This window comes from Leiobunum rupestre, chromosome 4 (assembly GCF_980474605.1).
Source record: "Leiobunum rupestre chromosome 4, qqLeiRupe1.1.hap1, whole genome shotgun sequence".
NCBI lineage: Eukaryota > Metazoa > Arthropoda > Arachnida > Opiliones > Sclerosomatidae > Leiobunum > Leiobunum rupestre.
Window position 1 is genome coordinate 50,550,861 of NC_143387.1, and position 27,732 is coordinate 50,578,592.

A 27,732-nucleotide genomic window follows, 5' to 3' on the forward strand; every position below is an offset into this window, starting at 1 on the left:
TCTTGCAATTTAACTACCGTAGTTTTCCATCTAAGCGCTCCCCACTCAGACTTGTGGTTGCATCACAGTCACAGACTGAACTACACCCTAGTGATCAAATTAAAATAGACAAAAACTGGATTATGATGGAATTTAAAACGCTTTTAAAAGTGGTATCTGTAGAGTATAAAAATATGGTAGCTTTAATTGACCATGGTTTCTCTGTAGGAAAATAAACCTGACGACGTAGTGCTCCGTGATAGCGGTGCTACCATTGTTCGTGGTGCTACTCAATAAAAAGGGATGAAATCCGAATGTAGCCCTAGTTTTTATTAAGTACGTTTCGGTTGGCAAAAGGCTTAAGTTTTTATCGAAAGAGCCATAAAAAACATAGGTAGTGACTGCGGCGGTTGCTAATCAAAACGAATGGCCGGCGATAAGAAGAAAGGCCAAAGCGCCTACGGAAACCTGCAGTTTTTGCTACCTGCGAGCAATTGTTCTCGAAACAATCTATTAAGGGGTTTTAACTCGATATGGCGCCGTCTTCCGGACTTGCCAGCCAGAAGAGCGCTTATCTATCTGGCGGCTCTAGGCATATTTGAAGGGAAACGATTAGAATCAGACAGCCTCCTCGGCGAAATCAAAGGGGGGGAGCAACTGCTAAAATTGACTTTCAATACGAGTTTAATTGCCATATTAATTAAGGGGAAGTGCTGCCTTCTACGGCGACTATTATTGCCGGGAAAGATTTCGGTACGTATACGTGTTTACTATTCCTCCTCGAATGACCCGCGAGCGAACCAATTGTTACAGGAACAACGTCATTAGTATTTGTTTGCCTAAAAACTTATAAAACGATTATAGCTTGTAACGAGCGTCACACTTGTAAGGAACGTTAAATTTAGAAGTATTACGTAATAAAATTTTAAACATGCCTGAAAACAATCTTGAGACAATGTTTACTTTGAGTCATTTACCTTATAATCATAAGACTATCAAAGCCCCCTAAGCTTGAATTGGGCATAAAGGCGCGTGTATTCCGCAGTAGACAGCCGTGGGAGAAAATAAAATAGAATATACGCTACCTGGCGGAGAAAAAGAGCAATTCCTCCCAACCCCCCTCACCCATACCACCTATATAGTAGCATGCATTGGGGGATTTGTGCATAAGTTTCAATTTATCACCACCAGGGGGATTAATGTAGCCAGTTTGGCCAGTCATTAGCCTAACGTTAAAATCACATTCGTTTCAAACTTGGGAAGGCCTTGAAAGTCTTATGTTATAATTTATATGGTTCTGAAACTAAAGCGCTCCAGACGTTTTAACGACAACGTTGGGACGATCCTTACAAAGGACGATCCTTACAAGGGACGATCCTTACAAATAGCGATCCTTACAAGGGACGATCCTTACAAATAACGATCCTTACAAGAGCCGATCCTTACAATGGAACGATCCTTACAAAGGAACGATCCTTACAAGAGACGATCCTTACAAGAGACGATCCGTACATAGGAACGATTCTTAGAAAGGAATGATCTTACAAGAGCTGATCCTTACAATGGAACGATCTTTACAAGAGACGATCCTTACAAGAGACGATCCTTACAAGAGACGATCCTTACAAGAGACGATCCTTACAAGAGACGATCCTTACAAGAGACGATCCTTACAAGAGACGATCCTTACAAGAGACGATCCTTACAAGGGACGATCCGTACATAGGAACGATCCTTAGAAAGGAATGATCTTACAAGAGCTGATCCTTACAAGAGACGATCCGTACATAGGAACGATTCTTAGAAAGGAATGATCTTACAAGAGCTGATCCTTACAATGGAACGATCTTTACAAGAGACGATCCTTACAAGAGACGATCCTTACAAGAGACGATCCGTACATAGGAACGATCCTTACAAGAGACGATCCGTACATAGGAACGATCCTTAGAAAGGAATGATCTTACAAGAGCTGATCCTTACAATGGAACGATCTTTACAAGAGACGATCCTTACAAGAGACGATCCTTACAAGAGACGATCCTTACAAGAGACGATCCGTACATAGGAACGATCCTTAGAAAGGAATGATCTTACAAGAGCTGATCCTTACAATGGAACGATCTTTACAAGAGACGATCCTTACAAGAGACGATCCTTACAAGAGACGATCCTTACAAGAGACGATCCTTACAAGAGACGATCCTTACAAGAGACGATCCGTACATAGGAACGATTCTTAGAAAGGAATGATCTTACAAGAGCTGATCCTTACAATGGAACGATCTTTACAAGAGACGATCCTTACAAGAGACGATCCTTACAAGAGACGATCCTTACAAGAGACGATCCTTACAAGAGACGATCCTTACAAGAGACGATCCGTACATAGGAACGATCCTTAGAAAGGAATGATCTTACAAGAGCTGATCCTTACAATGGAACGATCCTTACAAGGGACGATCCTTAAAAGGGAGATCCTTAAAAGGGAGATCCTTAAAAGGGAGATCCTTAAAAGGGACGATCCTTACAAGGGACGGTCATTACAAGGGACGATCCTTACAAGGGACAATCCTTAAAAGGGACGATCCTTACAAGGGACGATCCGTACATAGGAACGATTCTTAGAAAGGAATGATCTTACAAGAGCTGATCCTTACAATGGAACGATCTTTACAAGAGACGATCCTTACAAGAGACGATCCTTACAAGAGACGATCCTTACAAGAGACGATCCGTACATAGGAACGATTCTTAGAAAGGAATGATCTTACAAGAGCTGATCCTTACAATGGAACGATCTTTACAAGAGACGATCCTTACAAGAGACGATCCTTACAAGAGACGATCCTTACAAGAGACGATCCTTACAAGAGACGATCCTTACAAGAGACGATCCTTACAAGAGACGATCCGTACATAGGAACGATCCTTAGAAAGGAATGATCTTACAAGAGCTGATCCTTACAAGAGACGATCCGTACATAGGAACGATTCTTAGAAAGGAATGATCTTACAAGAGCTGATCCTTACAATGGAACGATCCTTACAAGAGACGATCCTTACAAGAGACGATCCTTACAAGAGACGATCCTTACAAGAGACGATCCTTACAAGAGACGATCCGTACATAGGAACGATCCTTAGAAAGGAATGATCTTACAAGAGCTGATCCTTACAATGGAACGATCCTTACAAGGGACGATCCTTAAAAGGGAGATCCTTAAAAGGGAGATCCTTAAAAGGGAGATCCTTAAAAGGGACGATCCTTACAAGGGACGGTCATTACAAGGGACGATCCTTACAAGGGACAATCCTTAAAAGGGACGATCCTTACAAGGGACGATCCGTACATAGGAACGATTCTTAGAAAGGAATGATCTTACAAGAGCTGATCCTTACAATGGAACGATCTTTACAAGAGACGATCCTTACAAGAGACGATCCTTACAAGAGACGATCCTTACAAGAGACGATCCTTACAAGAGACGATCCGTACATAGGAACGATCCTTAGAAAGGAATGATCTTACAAGAGCTGATCCTTACAAGAGACGATCCGTACATAGGAACGATTCTTAGAAAGGAATGATCTTACAAGAGCTGATCCTTACAATGGAACGATCTTTACAAGAGACGATCCTTACAAGAGACGATCCTTACAAGAGACGATCCTTACAAGAGACGATCCTTACAAGAGACGATCCTTACAAGAGACGATCCTTACAAGAGACGATCCTTACAAGAGACGATCCGTACATAGGAACGATCCTTAGAAAGGAATGATCTTACAAGAGCTGATCCTTACAAGAGACGATCCGTACATAGGAACGATTCTTAGAAAGGAATGATCTTACAAGAGCTGACCCTTACAATGGAACGATCTTTACAAGAGACGATCCTTACAAGAGACGATCCTTACAAGAGACGATCCTTACAAGAGACGATCCTTACAAGAGACGATCCTTACAAGAGACGATCCTTACAAGAGACGATCCTTACAAGAGACGATCCTTACAAGAGACGATCCGTACATAGGAACGATCCTTAGAAAGGAATGATCTTACAAGAGCTGATCCTTACAAGAGACGATCCGTACATAGGAACGATTCTTAGAAAGGAATGATCTTACAAGAGCTGATCCTTACAATGGAACGATCTTTACAAGAGACGATCCTTACAAGAGACGATCCTTACAAGAGACGATCCTTACAAGAGACGATCCGTACATAGGAACGATCCTTAGAAAGGAATGATCTTACAAGAGCTGATCCTTACAATGGAACGATCCTTACAAGGGACGATCCTTAAAAGGGAGATCCTTAAAAGGGAGATCCTTAAAAGGGACGATCCTTACAAGGGACGGTCATTACAAGGGACGATCCTTACAAGGGACAATCCTTAAAAGGGACGATCCTTACAAGGGACGATCCGTACATAGGAACGATTCTTAGAAAGGAATGATCTTACAAGAGCTGATCCTTACAATGGAACGATCTTTACAAGAGACGATCCTTACAAGAGACGATCCTTACAAGAGACGATCCTTACAAGAGACGATCCGTACATAGGAACGATCCTTAGAAAGGAATGATCTTACAAGAGCTGATCCTTACAAGAGACGATCCGTACATAGGAACGATTCTTAGAAAGGAATGATCTTACAAGAGCTGATCCTTACAATGGAACGATCTTTACAAGAGACGATCCTTACAAGAGACGATCCTTACAAGAGACGATCCTTACAAGAGACGATCCTTACAAGAGACGATCCTTACAAGAGACGATCCTTACAAGAGACGATCCTTACAAGAGACGATCCGTACATAGGAACGATCCTTAGAAAGGAATGATCTTACAAGAGCTGATCCTTACAAGAGACGATCCGTACATAGGAACGATTCTTAGAAAGGAATGATCTTACAAGAGCTGATCCTTACAATGGAACGATCTTTACAAGAGACGATCCTTACAAGAGACGATCCTTACAAGAGACGATCCTTACAAGAGACGATCCTTACAAGAGACGATCCGTACATAGGAACGATCCTTAGAAAGGAATGATCTTACAAGAGCTGATCCTTACAATGGAACGATCCTTACAAGGGACGATCCTTAAAAGGGAGATCCTTAAAAGGGAGATCCTTAAAAGGGAGATCCTTAAAAGGTACGATCCTTACAAGGGACGGTCATTACAAGGGATGATCCTTACAAGGGACAATCCTTAAAAGGGACGATCCTTACAAGGGACGATCCGTACATAGGAACGATTCTTAGAAAGGAATGATCTTACAAGAGCTGATCCTTACAATGGAACGATCTTTACAAGAGACGATCCTTACAAGAGACGATCCTTACAAGAGACGATCCTTACAAGAGACGATCCGTACATAGGAACGATCCTTAGAAAGGAATGATCTTACAAGAGCTGATCCTTACAAGAGACGATCCGTACATAGGAACGATTCTTAGAAAGGAATGATCTTACAAGAGCTGATCCTTACAATGGAACGATCTTTACAAGAGACGATCCTTACAAGAGACGATCCTTACAAGAGACGATCCTTACAAGAGACGATCCTTACAAGAGACGATCCTTACAAGAGACGATCCGTACATAGGAACGATCCTTAGAAAGGAATGATCTTACAAGAGCTGATCCTTACAATGGAACGATCCTTACAAGGGACGACCCTTAAAAGGGAGATCCTTAAAAGGGAGATCCTTAAAAGGGACGATCCTTACAAGGGACGATCATTACAAGGGACGATCCTTACAAGGGACAATCCTTAAAAGGGACGATCCTTACAAGGGACGATCCGTACATAGGAACGATTCTTAGAAAGGAATGATCTTACAAGAGCTGATCCTTACAATGGAACGATCTTTACAAGAGACGATCCTTACAAGAGACGATCCTTACAAGAGACGATCCTTACAAGAGACGATCCTTACAAGAGACGATCCTTACAAGAGACGATCCTTACAAGAGACGATCCTTACAAGAGCTGATCCTTACAAGAGACGATCCGTACATAGGAACGATTCTTAGAAAGGAATGATCTTACAAGAGCTGATCCTTACAATGGAACGATCTTTACAAGAGACGATCCTTACAAGAGACGATCCTTACAAGAGACGATCCGTACATAGGAACGATCCTTAGAAAGGAATGATCTTACAAGAGCTGATCCTTACAATGGAACGATCCTTACAAGGGACGATCCTTAAAAGGGAGATCCTTAAAAGGGAGATCCTTAAAAGGGAGATCCTTAAAAGGGAGATCCTTAAAAGGGACGATCCTTACAAGGGACGGTCATTACAAGGGACGATCCTTACAAGGGACAATCCTTAAAAGGGACGATCCTTACAAGGGACGATCCTTGCAAAGGACGATCCTTGCCAAGGACGATCCTTGCAAAGGACGATCCTTACAAGGGACGTTCCTTACAAGGGACGTTCCTTACAAGGGACGTTCCTTACAAGGGACGTTCCTTACAAGGGACGATCCTAACAAAGGAATGATCTTACAAGGGACGATCCTTACCAAGGGACGATCCTTACAAGGGACGATCCTTACAAGGAACGATCCTTACAGGGGACGATCTTTACAAGGGACGATCCTTACAAGGAACGATCCTTACAAGGAACGATCCTTACAAGGAACGATCCTTACAAGGAACGATCCTTACAGGGGACGATCCTTACAAGGGACGGTCCTTACAAGAGACGATCCTTACAAGGAACGATCCTTATAAGAGACGATCCTTACAAGGGACGAGCCTTACAAGGGACGTTCCTTACAAACATAATAATAAAGAACTTACCAAAAAATCCTACTGAAAAGGGGGTGAAGCAAATAATTTGCCGTTGGTTGGCCAAGTTATTCACTTTTTAATTAGTTGTGGGTCACATATTTATCTAATGTTTACAAGCTATACACTGTATATCTTTTTATAGATATGTTTTAGTAAATTTCTAATGACGATGCTCCTTTAAATATAGAGCATATTCTGTCCGCTGATTACTGTGGCATAGATGACGTGTCAAATAATAATGATGCCATATTAGATCAAGCTAAGAAATCCACTTTTTTACCTTACCTTGACATGTTAATTTCTATTTAGTCTCTAATATATTATAACTATTCTATGTTTTTCTGTTCGAAAGGTTACAGGAAATCGGAATTGAAAATCTATTTACTGTCAAGTTTATTCTCGAAATCGCAAAACATTTTAATAATGTAATATTCCAAGTAAGATTTATTAAATATCTTAATGTTAATTAAACCTAGGAGCAACAAACACAACACCCCACACAAGGAGAACGCAACCCGTCAAAAGTCGTGGATTTTCTTGTGTAAATTTTTCATTGGCTAGATGCTTTAGCGCCTGCTGCCATCGGAAGGGGAAAATTCGGAAATTGTCTTCCCCCCGCCCGTAAAACTTTCATCGTAAAGGCTCGTGACGCTCGTCCAATGAAATTCGTACACAACCCTTCGTTAGCGTGTTTAAAGGCTAGCTGCGTTCTCCTTGTGTTTGTTATTCCTAGATTAAACATTAGTGACAAGAAACGCAAAATGATATCGGAGAATGACAGTTTATCGCCGAGAGATGGGGCAATCGGAGTTTATGAACAGGAAACTCGTAACTTTTTACTGACAAGCGAGATAGTTTTTATCTCTTTGTTGACCGAATTACTTACAAGTTATTTTGATAAATACGAACCAAAACGCTTCTAGGTCTGAAATTCGAAAATGTTTAGTGTCAAAAGTAAATGAGCATTTTACCACTTTTGGAGTCAACTTGGCAGCACTTTAATTGACTTTAAAACTATGTGTAAGGTATGAAAATGAATATTTGTTCCGGTAACAAAAATTGGACAAACTTCCGTTTTCACAGTATGTTATTAGTTGGGTTAATTAAAATGTTTAAACGAGACTTAAAAGGAACGTTTTAATTGATGAAACAGGCTGTTAGTAAAAACAAATTCGTTGTTTTTTTAAATAATTGATACCACTAGAAAAGAGCGCATTGACGACCTCCCCCCCCCCTTACAACCTCAATCGCCTGCTAATTAAGAAAGACTAAAATAATTAGGATATGAGCTAAAAATACCCCCTAACAGGATTTAAAACAAGATATGTTTAATTGGAGAACTTTGATCGAGCTGTTGTAACGGAAAAGGAAGTATTAAATAAAACTCTCCTACAAAACAGTAACAAAACCTAAAACCCAGAGGTGGAGAGGAGACAAGGGCATGTAGGTCATAGCAGGATGTTAACCAAATCCTTCCATACATTCAAGCTTATCTATCAGCCATTGTGGACATTTTTACGTCATAAAGATAGCAGCCGGAAGTCAGACCAAATTCTCCAACAATTAATTAATTTTTAATTATTAATTAATTATAAGTAAGTCTTCTAATATGTATATTAAATTACCCTTGGTTCAGTATTAACTTATTTATGTGGTAGTATCCCTTTCATAAAATCGATAAAACTATGATGATTTTGGAAAAAAATATCTAGGCCATTCAAATAAGCAGCTTTCAATTTGGTTATTTCTGGTAAAACTCATTTTCCTCATTAATTAATTAAAAATTTAATTTATTGATCGCCCAGGTTGAGAGCAATCTTGGCCAAGATAAATGTTCATAATTTGGAGTCTTACTTTCATTTTGGGGGAAAAATAATTTTCGTCGACTTTTCAAACTAAAAATTCTTTTATATTAAACTTATTATTTACCATGGTGAATATTAGTAGAAATTATGTTTAATTCAGAGAAAACGGCATGGTATTAGAAGATAAAACTTATTTTATACAAGACGTTTCGAGCCGAGGCTCTTCTTCAGTCGTTCGTTAGTTTTAATTTGATTTAAAATTTTACCACGCGCCATATTCAAGTTCTAATATCACGCGAGCAGAAGGTCAGCGTGTTAAAAAATAAACAAAAGTTTTACTGATTTTAACAATTTACGTGTGTAATAGAATCAATGTAACCGATAAATCCAAAGTATATGTAAGTCAGTGTGAATTATTAAAATATAAATATAAAATAAAATAAAATTTTAAATCACAATATTACCCCAATTAGTTACTTCTTGACATCCTTTATCTAAATTTAAATTACCTAGTTTACGAATATACAATCCTTCATAGAATTTTCTTTTGTACCAATTGGTTTCCCGTTTTAAAATTTTGTAATCATCCCATTTAATAGAGTGGTTTAACGTAGACCAAATATGTTTTGAAATTCCGTTATTCATATCGCCCTTAGCCACGCAGGATTTATGTTCACGTATCCTGTCTAAAATGGAACGTTTTGTTTCACCAATATACGTTTTTCCACATGAGCAAGGGATTTCATAAATAACGCCTCGAATGGCGGAATCTTCTATTTTAGGTTTTAAATGAGAAATTTGATTTTTTAGTATATTAGTGGTTTTTGATACTAAGTTTATTTTATAATTTTTCAAAATACGTTTAAGTTTCTCTGTGGTTTTAGGTATATAGGGTAAAACTAAAACCTCCTCTTTAGGTTTACTTTTCATATCAGAAGGTATGCTGATTAAGTTTCTGTCAAATATGGTTTCTATAAGTGTTTTTGGATAATCTGATTCAATTAACTGATTTTTAATTTTTAATTTATCCGCAATTGGGTTATCAGATATGGATTCAATATGGTGTTTTAAACCTTTTACGACTGATGTTTTTACATGGTTGGGGTGGTTTGAATTAAAGTTTAAAAAGGTTTTTGAATGAGTAGGCTTTTGGAATAATGAAAAGGTTAGTTTACCATTAACATTTTTAATAAATAGGTCTAAAAAAGGAATTTCGTGGTTAACTTCTAGTTCAAGAGTGAAGTGAATAGAGTTATGTAAATTATTTAAATCATTGTGAAAAGTCGTTAATGAATCCAAGTCTCCCTTCCATACAAAAAATATATCATCCATAAAACGAAGCCAGCAAGCCAAATGATTTTCAAGTAACATGAAGGTCTACCAAACCCCCGAGTTTGAACAAAATCGGTGCGTTACACCTCGGGTCGTCTCCTTGTAAGTTGAAAATTGATGAATTTCATCGAAAATAAAGTTATTAAAAGTATTAGCACGAATCTATTTAATAATAACAAAAGTAGCACAAGACCCAAAAGTATGTCAGAACGGTATAGTAGTTAATGAGAGTTTGTCGCAATGTAAAAAAAGGAAACGAAGGGGTCGGTAAATACGTCATCAAAATCGAGTTACTCCAGCGCCGCCGAGTGAGGCGTTTTAGAACGTATGTCTACGGGCGAGTAAATCGAAGAGAGAAAATCGCACCAGACCATACACTAAATATAATGTTGCTAGTACTATTCCAACTAGTAGGTTATGTAGTCTATAGTGTGACTAGGTCTCACTAGAAATTTTAATCGGTGCGAAAGTACAGATGACACACTTTTGGGTCTTATGCTACTTTTGATAATAATAATATGACAAACACTGACTCAGGTTTTCTTCCAAAGTATCACCGAGACTTAGCCTTTCACGGATAGTTTGTATGTTTAAATAGTTAAAAACCATACAGGCCCTCGATAGAATCGCTTTCAAAAGTTACATTCCATCATTTTGTATTTTTACTCTTGAAATAAATTATAAGTGTATACCATTCGTGAGAAATCATTTCGCGGTAATTCTTGCCTTAAAATGACATCATTTCCGAATTCGTTCTTATTGGATTAAAAATGGAAATCCCTCAAGACTGTGACGCGATTGGATCGTAAGAGAGCCTATCAGATGCTTAGGCCAGTCACGTGATTTTCGGAAGACGAACGAGCATCAAAGTTAATTTTTACGTAATTAAACTTAATTAGAGACGAATTTTAGATTAAACGTTTGAGATTTATCATTTAACTGAAATAGAAAAGCTTATTTATAAAGAAATGTATATAAGGTGGAACTTTCCTTTAAATTGCCTTGTCCCTTCGAACTTTTCAAACACAAATTTCATTTGAGAGCACGTAACATGTGTAAGCGGTCCTTGGATGATGAAAATGGGCCCTTCAATAAAACACCATCAAGGAATCGCCAAGTAGTAATATTTCCGAAAGCCAGGACCCGCAAGTTACTGTTTATATAGTGCTTGTTGAAATAATGGAAACTTTTCACCTGTAATCAGAACGTTCTGTTTTTGCTAAGCCTTAAAAGCTACCTGGTTAAAAGGGAACCCTTGTTGCATACCGTACAGGTGAAACGCTTTCGTTATTTCAACAAGCACCAAATTAACAGTAACTTGCAGGTCCTGGCTCTCGAATATCGTTATTCAACCATGAGGGGGAATTCGGAACAACGCTAAAATTGTTTCAACATAATCACTAGGGCCGGACTTAGAGATCCTGGGCCCATAGGCGGATAAGGAGTCTGGGGCCCCTTTTCACGCGCTGCATTTACACTTATCCCTGGAACTAGGCTGTGCCTGAATTTCCCTGATTTAACAATCGTCGACTAAATATGCGATAATTATGCAACATTGCGATTTAAGGCTGCGTCCGTAAACTGCCACGCAGAACTTTTTGTAATTTTAAAACAAAATCTTCTACCTAGGAATTTCAGATTGATATTATAGATTTATGCCTTCGAGTACAGTAATTACGGTCACTGGAGGGCCCCTTCCAAGGATGGGCCCCTAGATAAATAAATACAATATTGTATATTGTACATGATATATAAAGCTTAAATACACCATCCATACAAATATACGAAAAATATTAATTCTTCACGATGAAACTTTCAGGTATACATTTATTTACATTACAAAATGTTTCTTCTGACTTAAATCTCGATTTGGAGCAATTTGGAGCCTGAGAATTCACTTGGTTCAGATGTCCTTTCTAATTTTGTGACATAAATAAGCAAAAATTCTCAACGCAATGTCGTACATTAATGGCACGGAAAGTCCTAGCCACACTCCGGTGTAACCGCCGATATTACTAAATAATTCCACCGACTGAAAAGAGTTGAAAATAAAGGTTGAGAAATGGTTTCGTTATTTATTCGATGGCTGAAGATAGAAGTATTCAACTGCCGTTTCGCCGAAGTCAAATATGTCTAAATTCCTGTTATGCTAAATTTAATTGAAATTAAACCCTTTATCACGACTGAAATTATATACGCTTTAAATCATTTATCCTTCAAATTTTACCATTTTTACCTACATATCAGCGAGAGGAGCTGGGAGCTTGGGGTACTCGGTGAAAACTCGGAACTAATCCTTCCGCGTTGAGTTTGCAAGTTCTCTCGCTACTAGTTAAAGTGGTTTCCGCGAGCTCTTCGGTTTCCCTTTCCATAAAAACGTGCTGAGGTTAACGGTAATAGGCCTTTCTATAAAGTAACATTGGCTTTCTTGTTTCGATGTTGCTGCTGCGTCACGGGTGACGTATCGACCTGGACATAAGAGTAAATTCGACGAGGCACCCTGTTTTTAAGCATAAACGTAACTGAACTTCTACGTATTTCGTGACGAATGAGCTACATAAAAAGAGTTCAGCAAGCGTAGCTTATTTTATTGAAAGGCCTATTGTAATGTAGGGAGGTTTTGGCTCGCGTGGCTTTCCACCACCCTGATACGCATTGTAACCCAGCCACCTGAATTAATGGCATTAAAAGTCGCTCGATGACTTGGGCCTAAGGTCGTGCCTTAGGAATTAGCCTAGCTAATTATTATTACCAGAGGTACAGAATCAAAACCAAATCGTTCTGAACCACAAATTCGACTCCCTTTTGATTCGTGCCCCTTATTTGCATATTTTCAACTTATCGCTCGCTCAAAGTGGAATACTCCTATACCAAATAACTCCTTTCTTGGGTACAAAACTCACCGAATATCGAGCTTTGTGTTGGTATAAGACATCGGCATTTCCTCGGAGTTCTACATACACCAATGAATCGACACCATCCCTAAGTTAAAAAAAATTCTAGCGTACGGACAGCCATCGGTAGAAATATAATCACTCATAACAATTCCATATAAAAAATCAAGGCAGGGCCGGATTAAGCCCAGTTTCGCTAGAGCAATATTTTAGTCAGCGCCCCCAAATTATGTACGGAATCAAACCTCTGCTAGTTATATTCCCTTTTTTATATAAGATTACTTTGGCGCTCCAATATGTATGGCGCCCGGGGGCAATTGCCCCCTTTGCCCCCTCCCGTTAATCTGGATCTGATTCAAGGCGACCTTGTTAAATAGGGAATTAAAAGGTTAAAGGTTATGGGAATCTCTCATTCAAGAGTTAAACTTGGTTGGTGAAAGACACCAGTTTGATGATTCTGCAAGCCTATTTCGTTAAAGCTTTGCAAGTAATATCTCATTTGAACATGGTTTCATTAAGGAATATACCTTAATGGTATACTTATGAGTTATTATTATTAATGAAAATAGCGCCGCCTAAAAGTTATGACAGTCTAATAAAATAGATTATAACCCGAGGGGAAAATCACTTCCATGATTATTAGGACACCCTACGCGTGATTAAATCTGATTGAAATAAAATCTGTATAGCTTCGACTGCGCAAAGATTAAAAATGATTAAATCTTGATTAATTTTTTAATCGTTATTATTAGGAGACCCTTTAAAAGAGTGACCTTAATAAATATGTATAATTAATTAACATGTATTTCTATAAATGTCACTGTATAGTGTATTGTTATAAATAATTTAATATAAATAGTATCTCCGTTGTATTTGTATTTTTCAATAACGTTCATAAAAAACTCTTTAGAAATATTCTCCTGAGTAAATATTACTGTTCATTCCGCGACTCCCTCTTGGAAAATGGCGGACAAAAGCACCCATTTTGTGAAGAAACGTCGGTAGCCTTGACATTCACCCTTGTAACGTCGGTTAATTTTACTCAATATAACCGCATTCACACGAACGTTTGGATCATGTTGTGTGGAAAGTTACCGATCCGCGTCCGTGCTTTTGAGATCGCTTCGGCTGAACCACGTGACTACTCGTTAACAAGTTTAAAATGTCGGGACAAATATGTCGCGCCTCATATTAGGCATGCCCAATTTTAATCAAAAGACACTGCAAATCGAACGTGTGAACAGAAAACGCTACGAGATCGAAATGATTCAAATTATTTTCGAATCTACGTGTGAACGCGGCTTATGATACCCGTACAAACAAAGAAGCTAAAACCAGCCGGAAACTGTATGAGCCGGTGGTTCCTTTTGTTCGGTTAGTTTGTATACGAAATCTCAGGATACTGTATTATCTCAAACTTACAATACACCGGCGTGTTTCACTGAAGCATGGGCTCTTTCAAAGTGCAACTCAGCAGCCGTTATAAATAAAAAACACCAACACTACTACAATAAATGCCTCGTTAGCTACATGTATAGAGTAAAGGCAATGGAAAATGGATTGTTTAGCCGCCATTTTCAAAGATGACGACAAAAGTTATAGACGGAAACCTGGTCACAACACCGTAACAGAAAGGTCAAAACTATACAAACAGAAATTTTCACATATTTTCGTCTGTCTAACTTTAACGATTTTGTTTAACTATCACCCAACAAAAATGCAGCCTGCTAAGTACTAGTTTATTCTAGATATTAATTTTAAAAATTTACCTTGGGCTATTAACTATTATCATAATCTAGTTGTAAGACTTTCAAAACTAGATTTATTTTCCTACTGTAAGGTTATCATATCAAACTTGTTGTTCTACTTACTGCCTTTTCGATTGAATCGATAACGTAAATTCAAAGTGCTCGGTTCTAAAATTGAAAATAGTAGAAAAGAAAAGTTCATTTTTTGTATCGCCGAGTTCCAAAGCAAACTTACTCGCACGCAACGGGGCAATTGATGGAACATTGGCGTCGGATTTCGACCACTTCATCGTCACTGACGCAATCTGAAAATCCCATTGAATGAAAATTAGAGTGGGAAGTTTTTAAAGTATATTAAACAAGATAAGCCAGAGCCCGAAACGTGTAGGGGAACATATGTAAGAGTGAAGACGTAGCTTTCTGGTGTACGGCCTGCTCCTGCTACAAGTTCCAATTACACGTTTTTAGACGTCGTACCACCGGATTCCTTGTGCTTGCACGCTCGTAGTGGCTTCTTAAGGGGCAGGAAGAAGGGAATGCATCCGTTGCACTTCGCCAAGAGCCTCTTCCACACGCAATCGTATAGACATGTCTGTCGAAGGAGCCGTCAAATTAAGACAAATCACGCGGCATTTTTCATACTTCCATAAGTAACATAATGATAAGTATGACACCAAACAATATCTTTAGTTATTGCTTAATAGTAAGAGGAAACTCGTCTCGCATTCCTCTTTCCGTTGACAAAATGACATCTAGGCTAGTGGGATGGCGATTTAGATATCAAATTTTGAAAACAACTATACCTTCAAAAACGAAGGTGTCGTTTAAAATATTTCTTGTTCCAAATCAATAATATATCATTATTTTGGCGCAGCACACCTTATTTATACTGTTAAAAGCGTTCAAGTCTCCAATTTGATCCTTCAAGTAATAATAATAGTAATAATAAGGCACCAACTTATGCCCAAGTCATCGAGTGACTTTTAATGCCTTTAAACAGGTGGCCGTGTTACATAGGCTTCTGCATCTATAGGGCACTGTTACCTGACAGTTCCAAAGAATAGTAACATAAATTCTCAGCTCTTAGCCACGTATAGTTTATATGGTAATGGGCGAAACAGACTATCATTAAAAGAGTTAACAACGGGATAATAGAAAGCATCATACTTATGCGCCCTATGTTACTTATAATACTACGTCCACCTGACGCGAGCTATACTTACTTGTTGACTAATATACTTCCAATCCTTCCTGTTCGCATAGAGTTTCTTGTAGTCCGTACACATTGTCTCGAATGGTGGTTGAAGTTTAATCACTCGAGTCTGAAAAAGTTTCTGTTTTCAGGGTTATTTTTTTTGTAAGGAGGGGTGGGGTAAGGGTTCGTTTCCATCCTGACCTTCCTGAAGACGATTTTGTTGACGGAACGCGTCTCCAAGAAGAAGGCTCTTTGGTCGTTGGTCGGGAAATTCTGCGGGCTGTCGATGAAAACGAAAGCTCCATACCTTGTGGTATTTTCCGTGTCTATCGTCTTATTGAAATCGAAATTCACCACGAATACGAATTCTGCCAAAATAAAACCAACTTTCACCGTCATCCGCGGTCTAGATTGACATTAGAATTTTAGAAAGAAATGAAATACCCGATTTGAAACTTCTATTGAGCCCCTGGAACTTTCGAAGACTGAAGCTTCCCCAGTCGGCGTTTATAATGGACGATGGATCCTTGCCACTGTAGTAGAAATCGCTGAAATAACGATTCGTTAAATCGGCAGTTACACTTTCATAGTGGTGTAGAACTGACCTCACGTAACCTCTCACAAGCGTCCTTTGACCACTAATGTCGATAAACCAGCACTCCTCTATCGTGTTGGTGTCCACGACTTCGGCGTAAATAACGTTCCACATGGTATCTCGGAATGAGGTGTACATCTCGTGTTCCCATTCCTCTTCGCTCATTTGACCCTTCTGTAAAAGACAACATTTCCATCGACGGGTGAGCACTTCGCTCAGGTTGGGGGCCATATATTACAAAATATTTTTACTCAGCGAGAAACGACTTGGGGTACGTCTTCGGAAATATCACGGTCATCACTGGGTTTCCGGGTCCAAACCCCCCTTGGGCCTACCTTTGACTGTACTAAATTTCCACCCCCTTCTCGACCCCCTCTTAATATTCACATACTTCGACCCCCTTGACGAATTTCTGGCTACGCCACTGCACGCCGTAACCGGTTAGTAGACCGTTACCGGGTGTATAAACTACCAAATACATACCACGATCATGACGGGCTTGTAACTCTTGTTCACAGCGGATATTAGATCGAAAAGTGTTCTAGGTAAACAATTTAACCATCTAAGACGTGATTCATCTATGAATTATCTTCTTTCTTACTACTTACTCTTCATTGTAGCATACGGAAATCGCTGGTACTTCCGAGAAATCTTCGTTGATAATTTTGGCATCCACGGACGTTGGGTAAGAGTAGTACGCTTTGAGGAACACGCCCAATTGGTAAATGCAAGTTAGGAAACAGAACACGACGACTAAAAGTTTCAGACGTTCCAAGACGTTCAGGGTGATGTTGATGTTTTTGGATTTGGATCGGTCACCGAAGGCAATTTTGCGTTTAGCGGGCAGAGTCGGCGTTGTTTGGGAATGAGGATCTACGCGGGGCGCGATCGCATCTTCACGGAAATCACGCCCTCTTTGAAAATCTCGGTTTAAAGAAATCATTTATTAGGCACTAATTAATATAGAAATTGTTGACAGCCAGAGCTCGGAGCTTTGACAACTCGGGTGTGCCGCTTTTCTTTTGACAAGGATCACGCCACATTTGGTCGCGTGGCTGATCAAGGCCGAGGTGAGCCCCCAAGAACCTTAATGACGTTTGAGTACGTCACACGAATGTAATATTTGACGGACAAAAGTCGCGGAAAGTTTTTGTCTAAATCGATTTCGGTGCTTAAGCCTTCTGTCCAATATGATAGAGGTTAACGCGTTTGCGAGCGTTCCTTCAAACTTACTCGCTAACGCCGTCAAAACGTTAGGAATCCGTTGGTTCCCGTTAAAATGTCTATATAGTTTTGGCTTAAACTCTCTATTATATTGTCAATACAAATATTGTATTTCATTCGGAAAGATTAGAGTTTCAGCAAAACCATTTCTAGGCGTTTACACGAACGTCTGCAAGGTTCAGGAAATTGGTAGACGTTCTCGTAAACGCATAGAAATGGGTTTGCTGAAACTCTCTATTATAGGTCAAGCGAAACGAAATTTTTTGAAATAACAAACTGTTTTATTTATTCTAACGTAAACAATGGCCCGAGCTACCAAAGGCAATAATGAGAAAAGAACGGCTGAATTTCCGATTTCGAAACAGTGGGAAACCAAGGCGTTCATTTTATTATTTTACGTGACTATATTTCGTTTAGATGAAATTATATTTTAACGGAAGTTACATTTGTTTTACGAATAAACAGTGATTAAGGCCGGAACAATGAAACGGATAGAGTCATTTAAAAGAAACTTCACATTAGCAACAATACTTCTCGGAATTACTCACTATCCTCGACACTTTATATTGTTTGGCTAAATCTATTGAATGTTTCATTTTATGTAAATCGTGTGTCAAACCCTTCGGTTTATAGAAAATACATTTTAAAAGTCGACTACTGACTATATGAATACCTTTGAAACTGATTCGAGTTACTACGAAAACATATACGCCAGATTTCTGATTTCCAAATATTTCTTACTGTTGGGTCATTCCATGACAAAACGACCTAGTTTTTTTTAATTTTAACACCCGACCCCTTTCGATTTCGCCAAAATTTTGTATACAAGGTTTTTTGGGCCTAGGAAAACGATTTTGACAGTTTCATAACGATCGGTTCAGCCGTTTACGAGATACAGCATACGCGTTTTTTCAAAAGTTCGCCTTGACCCCCTAAATGTTTTCTAGTATATCTTATGACATAATTATCGCAAAATCACATGTAATACCTCATTTTAAAGACAATGCGCACCCTAATATGAATATTTAATCAGAGTTGTCATTTGACGTAAATGTCATTAAAATCTGGGCCTTTAAATAATTTGACCTTTGACCTTGCCCAGACACCTCAGTCGTAGGTCAACGATTTTAGCATTTTTAAAATTCCCACTATCGAATACATAATAATCACTCAAAATCTCAAAGTAATATTTGTAGTTTTCGAGATATTAATTTTTGAAATTTACCCCACCACACACAAAATGAAATACCAAAACCATTTATTTTTATAGTTTACACACCAATTAATTTTTTATTTACACAAAACAGCTTAAACTTCTTTATACATGGAAAAGGCTTTGGTAATTTTATTTTTATCGTGTTCTTTGATTTGATAGCCTTTCGAATTTGGTAAACCTACAAGAATTTCAATTGCACATAGAACATTTTCACTTGACACCCAACTGCTATCGATCCTTCTGGGCCATGTGTATTTGTCCGAAATACCAGGGGGACGCAAAAAGTTTACAAAGAAGTCTCCAAACTCTTCTGATACTTCCTCAATTAATCCAACGTAAAGTTGGCCTTTGTAGACGCTGGCTACCAAATTTCCCACTTTAAAGTTTTCAGCCTCTTGATTTCGAGTATCTGACAATTCTAAAGTCGAAACCTTAACTGTGGTTAGCGAATCGTCATTAGATAACGGAGAAACCATGATTTCATTTAACGATTTCGGAACGAATTTATGAAACCCTCGAGTTCCTTTTACTGTTATGGCTTTAGAAAACCTTTCTTTTAAAAGTTCCTTTTGTCGCTCAATTTCTTCGTTTTTAACATAGATGAACTTGATATTTTCGAAGTTTGATAGGCAGAAATTAAACATATCTGTTGGAGTCAAAATCTGTCCAGTCACTGGTCGCTGAAGACTGACTCTTGCTGTTTTACGCTTCACTGTTCCGCCAATTCCGTCACAAGGTCCCTTGCCATGAGATGTGGCAAAAAAATGCCATTCAGCGTCCAAACCAAAATCTTGTTTGTGGCAACAGAGATTAGAAAAGTTGTATTTGTTTTTATACTGTCCAGCACATCCATCCGTAAAATAAATTAGCTTTCTAACATTAGGAACATGTGTTTTTATATTTGGAATTAGATAAGTTAAAAAACTGTGAACAGTATTGGTTGTATGTGTTCTGGTATCACTGATAATACAAAAATTTAAGTGGTTAAGTTCTCCGTTTTCGACTACCCTGAAGTAGATTACGAATTGTCCCAATGGAACCCTTGTGCTTCGTCTTGAATTACGAAGGAATAGTTCTCCGCAAAATCACCGAGAACAATTACGTCACCAGGTTTTAGAGTTTTTTTGAGGTTTTTAAGATAATTAGATTGCGACTTAGATGTGTAATGATGACGCGTTAGTTCAAGTAGTTTAATGGCCAAAGAGTCGAAAAAGTTTTCAACACTCTCGCTCAAGGTCATGAGCTTTGTGCTGTCAGTTGTCACCCATTGCATGAACTTTATATTTTCAAAATCTTCTAAAAGGTTCGTTAAATATTCATTTTCAAGTAGACCATTTTTCCCAGGACAGTCTTTGCACACCCTCATCATACAATTCCTGTTTTGAGTGTAACACACGGTGAGCGCCATGAAATCGATATCACATTTTAAAGGACAAGGAGACGGTAGAGCTGATATCATTAGCTTGACATTTTGGTGATAGGTGCAGACACACACTGAATGTGTACCTGACGAACCTGCTAATACACACCAAGGTGGTCGTAGATAACAAAATGACGAAAATCCTAACGTCAAATCATGCTCTTCCTTGAATTTGTTATAGAGCTCTCTCAGGTTCAGCAGTACAAGCCTCGGGTGAAGTAAGGTACACAGACACACGAGATTTTCGACCAAGTGTTATATTTATTTGATACCTTGGGCGATGAGGAATATTTGGGTGCAAGAATTATGCGGCGCAAATTTATATTCGCGGAGATATTTAACTTTAAAAATTTAGATTTTTCAATGGATGTTTACTAAAAATTCCTGATTTCGAATTTTTAGATAACGTAGAACACCTGACGGTTGGACGATACTAGGTGCGTTTGGCTAGGTACTGTCCTCTCGGTCGCGTTATAGACGGCCCATCGCTTTTTTTAGTATGGGGTTGGGGTGGCGCCGCGCGCCCCCAGCGCTCGAGCGAAACGAGTGCGCGGCGCCGTCAGGCGCCAATAAGGGGAACGCTTGATATTCGTCGTCGTGTGTTCTGAGGCAGTGCCATTTATTCTATGTTCCATTCATTGGTTCTACTGCACTGAAAACCACTTGAATATTTCGGAAATAAAATATATATAAAATAAGAAACGTGTGTCTGTGTACCAAATTTTTGCCCAAGCCTCTTTTGATGATGTTCTTTTTGACCTGTCTCGTGGTTTCTAACTGACACAAACTCCTTTTGTCCAGGTGTCATACGACTGTTATCGTCATTTTCGTAAAATTCAACGACCTTTGATTTAACGTCTTCGGTCAATATTAATCCCTTCGATTGTTTCTCTGGTAGCGAAAGAATTCCTTGACTAGATTTAAGATTCCTGCTTCGTTTGACCATGTATTCTGGTGCTCCAAATTCCTCCATTGTGCGTTGTATTCCAAATGGTGACAAGGTCAGGATCTGAAGCTTTTCGCCGTATGATGTCTTGGAGTTATTGAATTTCTCTCTCAGTTCGTTCAAAATATTCTCATATAATCGATGTTCTTCGAGCTTTCTAAAAACATCGTCCGTAACCATATTATCGTCTGTTTCATCAAGAGAAATTTCCATTGACTCTTCTAATTTGCGTTTCAATGAATTGTTCACAGCGTTTAACTTAGTCCTGCTTAGAATTGTTTTTTGGCGAGATGACAAACCTTCTGTACAAAAGTTAAAAAATATATGTATTTATATATGTATACATATATAAATTCTTTCAAATTGAATATATTTCTTACTTCTTTTAACAGGAGATTCTCCCAAGTTTATTAGAGTTTCGTTAACTGCCACTAAAGCTATAGCTTTGTCGTCTTGATGAAAAAGAATCGCTTTCTTGTGATTCTTGTGCAGTGTGAACTTCTGAAACGTCCAACTGTATTTGGAGTTCATCCTTTACTTTTTTTCCAGCAGACATAAAACACTGGATGCACAACTTATTTCCAGCGATAACTTCAATTCCTCGTAACTTTAATTTTTTGAACAAATCCAATGAAATAGTTTTTAGTCCACTCTTTCTTTCAGCGTCGTGAGTCCCAAAAGGATTCATACACTTCTTTTGACTCGTTGAATACCTTTTCATAAAAAGTTCTTCATGGTGACGACATATGTTTCTTATTTTGGACATAGGTATAGCTGTTCGGCTGCTAAGAACTAATTTGTCATCCTCGGACAGATGGTTGTTGATACCAACTGTTTTCGAAAGTGTTTGCAAATGACATTTACTACTGTCTCTCCAAAACGAACAATTTCGATCCATTTCAGGGCTTTGTTCGAGAATATACAGTTAAATAAATTCTATTTCGCTACTCAATTATCGCTGTTAATATATTTAACTACTCAATTATAACTATTATATATTAAAAAGATATTAAAACATTTTTACGTTATTAAAAACGTAATCGATATGACTAAGAGCAATATTGGGTTTTCTTGAGATATCTAGCACATTTCCATTTTAGGGTGCAGTAAGATACGATCATACGCTACAATAATATTGAACGCCAGACTATACTAAGGACAAGCAATTTAGTGATGTCTTCTGTCTACAGATAACATGCAAAACTAAAAATAATATGTAAATAACTCAACTTAATTTAAGAATTAGTGTATTTGATATTCTAAACTCAAAATTACCAAAATAATAATATTTTTAATTTATTTAGTAGGTCAACTAGTTTCGTGTATAAAATAGCATTTTCATTAATTTGAGGGGTAAATTTCAAAAATTAATATCTCGAAAACTACAAATATTACTTTGAGATTTTGAGTGATTATTATGTATTCGATAGTGGGAATTTTAAAAATGCTAAAATCGTTGACCTACGACTGAGGTGTCTGGGCAAGGTCAAAGGTCAAATTATTTAAAGGCCCAGATTTTAATGACATTTACGTCAAATGACAACTCTGATTAAATATTCATATTAGGGTGCGCATTGTCTTTAAAATGAGGTATTACATGTGATTTTGCGATAATTATGTCTTAAGATATAGTAGAAAACATTTAGGGGGTGAAGGCGTACTTTTGAAAAAACGCGTATGCTGTATCTCGTAAACGGCTGAACCGATCGTTATGAAACTGTCAAAATCGTTTTCCTAGGCCCAAAAAACCCTGTATACAAAATTTGGGCAAAATCGAAAGGGGTCGGGTGTTCTGTGGCAGGCGTTTTGTCATGGAATGACCCTGTTTCAATATTTTCAATATTTCTTAGAAGAAATATTTCTTCTTATTTCTCGAGATTTTCCATATTTCTTCTTATTTCTCGAGATTTTCCATATTTCTACGGATTTCTCGAGATTTCAAATATTTCTACGGATTTATCGAGATTTTCAATATTTCTACGGATTTCTCGAAACTTTCAATATTTCTACGGATTTCTCGAGATTTCAAATATTTCTACGGATTTCTCGAGATTTTCAATATTTCTACGGATTTCTCGAGATTTTCAATATTTCTACGGATTTCTCGAGATTTTCAATATTTCTACGGATTTCTCGAAATTTTCAATATTTCTACGGATTTCTCGAAATTTTCAATATTTCTACGGATTTCTCGAGATTTTCCATATTTCTACGGATTTCTCGAGATTTCAAATATTTCTACGGATTTCTCGAGATTTTCAATATTTCTACGGATTTCTCGAGATTTTCAATATTTCTACGGATTTCTCGAAATTTTCAATATTTCTACGGATTTCTCGAAATTTTAAATATTTCTACGGATTTCTCAAAATTTTCAATATTTCTACGGATTTCTCGAAATTTTCAATATTTCTACGTTTTTCTCGAAATTTGAAATATTTCTACGGATTTCTCGAAATTTGAAATATTTCTACGGATTTCTCGAAATTTGAAATATTTCTACGGATTTTCCGAGATTTCAAATATTTCTATGGCTTTCTCGAGATTTTCCATATTTCTACGGATTTCTCGAGATTTCAAATATTTCTGCGGATTTCTCGAGATTTTCAATATTTCTACGGCTTTCTCGAGATTTTCAATATTTCTACGGCTTTCTCGAGATTTTCAATATTTCTACGGATTTCTCGAGATTTTTCAATATTTCTACGTTTTTCTCGAGATTTTATGTAAGTTCATCTTAAACCTAGGTAATTAATATAAATGGTATAAGTATTATAACCGGTTTCAATCATAGGTTTGCCACACTGTATAATAATAAGCTACTGATTTCGTTTTTATAACCATATTCATTTCTTTAAATGGTTTTATTATCTTTCCTCCAGTGTTCGGCTGCATCTAGTGAAACCACCGTTATTATTATTGTTTATCTTTTATACTCTTTGTGATTATCATAAAAGCTTTACTTAGCTTAGTAGTCTGGAACTTGGATTCCCGTAGAAACAAGCTGTATTTATTGTCGCTCATTTACGCTCGCCTCGTCGCCGATTCTGCAATTAGCGTCATTGGCTCTTTTTAACAATCTAAACGTAAATTTATACGTAATAGGTGCTTAAATAAAACATCCGTCAATGAAATTGCCAAGAAGTAATATTTCCGAGAGCCAGGACCTGCAAGGACGGTTTATTCGCGACCGAAACGAGTCTAGGTGATTGGCAGGTCGTGGCTCTCGGAAATATTACTGTTAGGCAATTTCCTTGAAGATGCTTTATTGAAGCTAAGACCATTTACAGCGTCTATTGGATATTGGATATATGCAAGGTTGTAGTGTTTATTGAATATTATACCTCTTTTTTATCTCTCTCTCTTGCTGTGTACCAGACTTTCAATGGTATTTTGTTATCCTTTGGTTCACTTTTTTATTGTTATATTTCTTATCCTGTCCTAGAAGTAAATTAACTTCTGTTTTGTTAGAACCAGCATATCCGTGCCCCCACTATTGGTGAGCCGCCCTGTTACAAAAGGGCTGTAGCGTAAATAGGTGTTTCTCATAGAAATCGGATAACAAACTAGAACGATTTTTGAAATTTTGTCGCGTGGTCCGATTAGAACTTTTAAAGAACCCTGCCTTTGGCCCATGCTTTTCGTTAGGCTGGCAACGACAGTTACGCCATCTGCGCCACACTGGTGAACTAACACTCTATTTCGCCTTAGATTAAATGGCCGACTTTAGCTCGACGCTAACACGGTTTTTTTGACATCTTTAAGGCGACTTATGTTTAATTAAAGTTGAAGAATGGCTCAAAATTGCGTAATTAAATCATGTAAGAGTAAATACACAAAGGAAAACATATCTTTTCACAGGTTAGTGTTAGAAATAGTTTTCTTTTTACCATAATTTCCAATCGCTAACAACGCACTAGAAAACGAGTTTCTTTCAAATCATAGAAAGCTAGTTTTTTTAAATATAAAATGAAGAATGGTTCAAAATTACGTAATAAAATATTTTAGGAGTAATTACTCAAACAAAAACATATCTTTTCACAGGTTACTGTTAGAAATAGTAGTTTTACGCGCAATGGTTATGGGGGAAACCGGTGCACAGTAATGGTTTATCTAATCTACGTTAGTATTGTATGTACGGCTATGAATTCAATAACGAACATTAGGGCCCGACTATTTCCTACAAAAAATGTTCTTTGAACATTTTACATACGAGCTATCGTAACATAAAATAGTTGTGTCGTATTCGCGGTTTTAACGTTGTACCCGAAACGCGTCTTACAATTTTGCGCCTTCGTTGACCGCTCTTCGTGTAACCGCGTTTAAAATTTACCACCCAGCTGACTCTTGTTATTTCTGCAATAAATCGCTTGAAAATGAAGCTATTGTGAAGGTTGTGTGAGATAAAATGATGGGAAAGTCGGAATAATGGATCACTTCAATTTAAGCTCATATTGACTGCCGTAAGGATCAAATCCACAAGACCAGTAAAGAAAACACGACACTGATGAGCGAATCAAACGTATAATAAATTATATTTAATACTTTAAATTAGTATATACATTGTGTATTATTTCAACGCTAAATGTAGACCTCAGAGCCAGCAAGAATATACTTGGTTAAAATCTTATATAATGCTTTAGCAAAGACAGTTTCTCTAAACAAAAGTACATCTAATTTTAACAGAATCAATCTGAAAAACTACTATATACTAAGTATTATATGTAGTTAAAAAATTCCCAAACAAACAGTGAAGAAAAATTTAACTTTTGGATATGAGCTAGCTAGGTAACATATAATTGCGTAACATTAGCCACGGCCGTCCATTAGCTTACAAGAGTGACAGAATTAGATAGCAAAGGCTAAGCCTAACTAGCCCTAAATACCGTAAACTTTTTTTTTACTATTTTGATGTACTGTACGGCCACATATAAGCTAACACTAGCTTAGTGACCGATTTCTTTATTATATAAATAAATAAATAAATAAATATAACAATTATTCAAAAGATAATCTATCATCTCGTAAAATAACAAAGAAATGCTGTATTTACCTTTCGAAAAATATGAATCCGAAAACCACATCTTGCTTTTCAGCTAAAACCGTTAAAGAAAGTGGAAAAGACCACTAATGAATCAACAACACCTGTAAATGGTTATTTGCATCAGTGCTTACGTTATTCACATAGTAGACCTGATCACTAGTTAAAATAAGCTTTGTGTGCGTGGTGTAGATGGTGCTACTGTCGTTTTAGCCAAGAATCTAATCGGTGGTCTGTCAGCTATTCAATCAAGCGTTCTAGTTTGTTTTCCGATTCCTATGGGTTGGAGCTTGGATTAATTATGTACATAATTCTCAATTTAGATGTTTTCCACTGGATTAAATACATATGTTAGTAGCCAATAGGCTTCGAGTTTAGGAAATATCTGCCTTGATAACCATAAACTAAATATGTGAAAAAATAGCAGACACCTTTTTAATTTCTAGGTTTTCCTGTTGAACTTTCAGCTGTTATGCAGAGACAATTTTGAACGAGCAGACAGCTTTCATATATTAAATTTAAAAATCGATCGGTAGGCGGCGATAATTATGACCAAAATTTAAACTACGCACGTCGCACGAAGCCTATACACTCTTTTTCGCACGTTTATTTTCCCCCTCTTACTTGCCTCCCGCTCGTCGGCCATTGCCTCTGCCCTCAGCGGGGAGTCTAGCATCCACTCTTTGGGTATCCGTAATGGAGGATGGGGCTGAAAGGGGAAAAACCAAACATGGACGCTCCCAGGAAAATGAGTGTATAGTGTGACTCCCAAAATTACTAGGATGAATAAAAAGGTCAAAATCTAACGTAATCCCCCTTTTTACTGGTTCGTGGTGAAACAAACTGTTAGTGAAGATTTTTGAATGAAATAAAGGTACAGTGGCATACTTATGAGTAATTATGTTACATATGGTAATAATAAGCTTAAGCTCGTGACGCGGATAAAAATAAATTTTAAGATTTTATTTTTTATGTTTCATTTTATGGAAACAGCTATAAATCATGAATCTGTTGAATATTGATTTTATCATAAGTTAATACTTATGATTTTATCCAGTCTCGAACATTAGGAAATGGTAAGATTTCGGAGTATGGTGGCGAATAGTTTGAGTCGGAGTAAAAACGTTTTTCCAAAATGTTTGCCTGTTTCTTGGTCTAAGCTGTGACCTTTTTAGCATATAAATTCTGGCTAGCAGGCGACAAATCCGATTTACTCTCTTTACACCTCCTTTACAGAAGGAGTAAAAAGAAGAGCCCTAATAAAATAGGAGTCAAATTACTTCATAAGGTTACTCTTCTTATCCTAGTCCGAAATCCCAGAACAAGCGTAAAGTATCCGCATAGGGATGTCCCTTGAGTCCCCTCAATAATTTCGGTCAGTTGACTCAGTTGGCAAAATTAGCAGTAAAATATAAACCGAGGAGTTACTTTGTACAGGGACATTTTAGGAACTTTATTAAGTTGTAAGCTTTGGACCCGTTTGACAAAGACATAATAACGTTTTTAAAACGGAAGGTTAA

General features: G+C 37.6%; 1 protein-coding gene across 1 annotated transcript; it reads right to left on the minus strand.

The window, feature by feature from the left end:
* Positions 1 to 11,836: 11,836 nt before the first annotated feature.
* LOC149948136 (uncharacterized) lies at positions 11,837 to 17,308 on the minus strand. The gene is made up of 11 exons (XM_090171021.1): positions 16,974 to 17,308; positions 16,849 to 16,906; positions 16,376 to 16,539; positions 16,215 to 16,318; positions 15,972 to 16,138; positions 15,799 to 15,897; positions 15,053 to 15,167; positions 14,811 to 14,880; positions 14,699 to 14,743; positions 12,837 to 12,915; positions 11,837 to 11,965 (listed from the first exon to the last, which is right to left on the minus strand). The coding sequence occupies exons 1-11, from the start codon at positions 17,306 to 17,308 to the stop codon at positions 11,837 to 11,839; spliced, it is 1,365 nt and encodes a 454-aa protein (XP_090027147.1).
* Positions 17,309 to 27,732: the final 10,424 nt, after the last annotated feature.